Source organism: Populus nigra, chromosome 1, assembly GCF_951802175.1.
Source record: "Populus nigra chromosome 1, ddPopNigr1.1, whole genome shotgun sequence".
NCBI lineage: Eukaryota > Viridiplantae > Streptophyta > Magnoliopsida > Malpighiales > Salicaceae > Populus > Populus nigra.
In genome coordinates, this window is record NC_084852.1 from 20,094,101 (window position 1) to 20,097,050 (window position 2,950).

Consider the following 2,950-nt stretch of genomic DNA (forward strand, 5'->3'; position numbering starts at 1 on the left):
ATAAAAAATAATCTCTACTATAAAAAAATATTAAATATGATGATATGCATTATGAGTTTACTACTTAGTTAAATCGAGTTTATTTAGATTTTTTTTAATAGTTAAATGCTATTTTCTTAGTATTTTAATCTTTTAATATTAAATTGATTGAGAATTTAGTTTTTCATTTTGTTTTTTTCAAGATTATCCCCGTAACTCTTCATATTAGCCCAGATTAATCCATTATATTTCTATCTTAATATTAAACAAAAACACTATTCAATTCATAATTAAAATTTATTTTTTTAGAAGATAATAACGAATTTTTTTTGTCACATTTTTTTCTTTCCGCATAGCATGTGCCAATGGATTAGTTACAATAAAATCAGATAGAATTAAACTATATATATATATATATATATATATATATATATATATATATATATATATATATATATATAAAGCTTGGTGACAAGAGAGATAGAGAGGCATCACTGCACAAGGGATGTGGAAGGGAAAATGGACGTGTACCTGGTTTTGTTAAGAGAGTAGAGTACAGTGCCTAGCTGTCTAGCATGTGAAGAGGTTGTGGCTTTCCCTTCTCTCTTACATGCACCCACTATTACTCTCCCAACTGGCAAATTTGATACATTCACATAGAGAGTATGAATGAGGAGAGTGAGGACAAAAATACTCTAGGATTTGAGCCCGATACGCTTTGGTTTTTTCCACACCTTCCCCACAGTTGGAAGTTCTATCCCTAGCTCAGCACCAAAAATAGACTTACATAGAGCCCCACTGTGTTTGTTACTGCCCCTAGCTAGCTCTCCTTCTTGATAAAAAGGCAGGCTCATACAAGAAATGTTCTCATCTCTTGTAGTTTCTTTGAGACTTGTAAACAAAGAGAAATAGCTATAGCTAAGTACTAGCGAGGAGGAAAATGAATTTCCTGGCCTCAGAATGCAGTGCTGATTGTGAGTCTGGTTGGACACTATACTTGGAACAATCTTTTCTTTCTAACCCAAATTCTAAACATAGACATAAGACCAACTTTGTTGATGCAGAGAGTGCTGGTCTTTGTAGAAAAGGTAAAAACACTAGAGAGGAGAGTGAAGAAGAAGATGAGGAGGAGGAGGAGGACTTGTCTATGGTCTCTGACGCATCTTCTGGTCCTCCACATTTCCATGAAGATGAAAGTTACTTCAACTGTGATAATGGCCACTTTTATCCATCACTCAAGGGCACTACATTGCTGAACAATGGTGCCAATTATAGGCAAAAAAAGAAAGAACATAGCCGTCAGTCACGTCACAGACAGGATCAAGAACTGCCTCCTTTTCTTGATGATACTGCTAGCTCTCCTGCATTCAACTTCTCCAAGGTTTGTTCAGAAACCTATAGGTTTATACCAGTATTGACTACATATATGATGCCGATTAGAGAACTTTCACATTTCCCTTTCTGTAATATACGTTCATTGTTCTTGCAATAATTAACTTTGTTTTGTTGGGTTTTTTTTTATTGAAAATCTACAGCAGAATAATTTTGCTCTCTCCAACGGTAACCAAGATTCAATGGAGAGTGTCTTCGATTATTCACAAAGTTTTTCAGCAACTCATTTTCAGGTACTTGGCCAAATTTACCATTTTAAGTTTTGTCTGCCTTTTTAACATCAAAATAACCTCTTGTTAGTGATACAAAGCATGCTCGTTCTTGCAGGGAAGATCTACATATCAAGACCACATTGGTTACACACACCCTTCTCTATCTGGAAACAAACTTCAAAATAACCAGTTAAGTATGTTTCATTATATTTAGTTCTAGCAAGGCATGGCAGATAAAATATTTCACTGTTTTAGCCTTCTAAACTTTCGATATTACTCTCTAACTTCCTTTAATCCTAATTTAAATCCTGATTTTATTTTTCGATCAATAATATTGTAGCCTTTCTGTCCATTTTTTCTTCCATTTCTCAGCATATGTGGTCACATGACCGTGTAAAAGGATGACATGTGTCATGAGGCACACAAGCATCGTCCTTCTCGACGATCACATGATCATATTTACTGTCAAAATTGACAGAAAGATTCCATTACTGATATAAAAGAAGAAGTTAGAGACTAATCTCCTTTTGACCACAAGTTACAGAGTAGTCTTTAACCAATTAGCCACGTAAATAGAGCTTCAATTTTTTTTTCCCTTTCAAATTCTTGGTAATGGTGAATGTTTCAATTTCTTCAGGTGGTTTAATTGAGGGAAGAGCAATGTATGGTGATACTTCCTGTCATTGGAATTATTACTGTTGAAGTTGCTCTAAAAGAGACGAAGGAAAGAGGGCTGCCAAATGTAACCAACTAAAATAAAGAAAGAAAGAAAGGGCTGCCAAAGTACAAAAAGAAAAAAAAAAAGGGTCTCAAAAGATCCTCTTCCTTTAATTTTTCTTCTTTTCTTTTGAAGTTTTTCCTTTTCCTGTCAATGCAATGGGAACATACTTAAGAGCAAAATATATTTATTTCTCTTGCCAATGAATAGTGGGTACAAAAATGTGCTGTGCCCTTTGAGGCATGCAGCCTCTGCCTGCAGTTATCCCCAGTCCTTGTTGTTAATGGAGCCCCATGCTCTCTTTTTAAATCAGCACTCGATATCTCATAATTAAACCACTACCACTATGTGATCTTACAATGTGCAAATAAATGAATATGTTTATTAGAAAATAATATAAATTATATTTTAAAATTTTATTTAATAGTTCAAGTTTTTTAGTTGAATTGATTTTTTGACTTGACATGAGTACTTTAATAATCAAGTGGTTATAAGTTCAAATCACACCATTTCTATTTATATAATAAAAGTTAAACATAAAGTAGTATAAGTCTGTGTAAGTTTCAAGCTTAACAAATATTTACTTGAAAGAATATGTTAAATGATAATATAAATTGTATCTTGAGATTTTATTTAATAACTTAAATTT

The 2,950-nt window shown here is 33.1% G+C and overlaps 1 protein-coding gene across 3 annotated transcripts; it reads left to right on the forward strand.

Moving 5' to 3' along the window:
- The first annotated feature begins 471 nt into the window (after positions 1–471).
- LOC133703579 (protein SOB FIVE-LIKE 5-like) lies at positions 472–2,642 on the forward strand. 3 transcript variants are annotated; one of them, XM_062128195.1, is made up of 4 exons: positions 472–1,360; positions 1,518–1,604; positions 1,699–1,777; positions 2,221–2,642. In XM_062128195.1, the coding sequence occupies exons 1-4, from the start codon at positions 920–922 to the stop codon at positions 2,283–2,285; spliced, it is 672 nt and encodes a 223-aa protein (XP_061984179.1). In that variant the 5' UTR covers positions 472–919; the 3' UTR covers positions 2,286–2,642. The 3 variants fall into 3 exon arrangements, with proteins under 3 accessions (XP_061984179.1, XP_061984167.1, XP_061984186.1); XM_062128183.1 differs by having other exon boundaries at positions 1,515–1,604; positions 2,221–2,571; XM_062128202.1 differs by having other exon boundaries at positions 1,515–1,604; positions 1,699–1,772; positions 2,221–2,571.
- The last annotated feature ends 308 nt before the right edge of the window (positions 2,643–2,950 follow it).

What these genes read in the sequence shown, in the direction of transcription:
- LOC133703579 (XM_062128183.1), top strand. Translation starts at nt 920, where the DNA reads ATGAATTTCCTGGCCTCAGAATGCAGTGCTGATTGTGAGTCTGGTTGG. An exon ending in CTGCATTCAACTTCTCCAAG is followed by an intron (nt 1,361 to 1,514) that starts GTTTGTTCAGAA and finishes GAAAATCTACAG; the next exon opens with CAGAATAATTTTGCTCTCTC. An exon ending in TTTCAGCAACTCATTTTCAG is followed by an intron (nt 1,605 to 1,698) that starts GTACTTGGCCAA and finishes TCGTTCTTGCAG; the next exon opens with GGAAGATCTACATATCAAGA.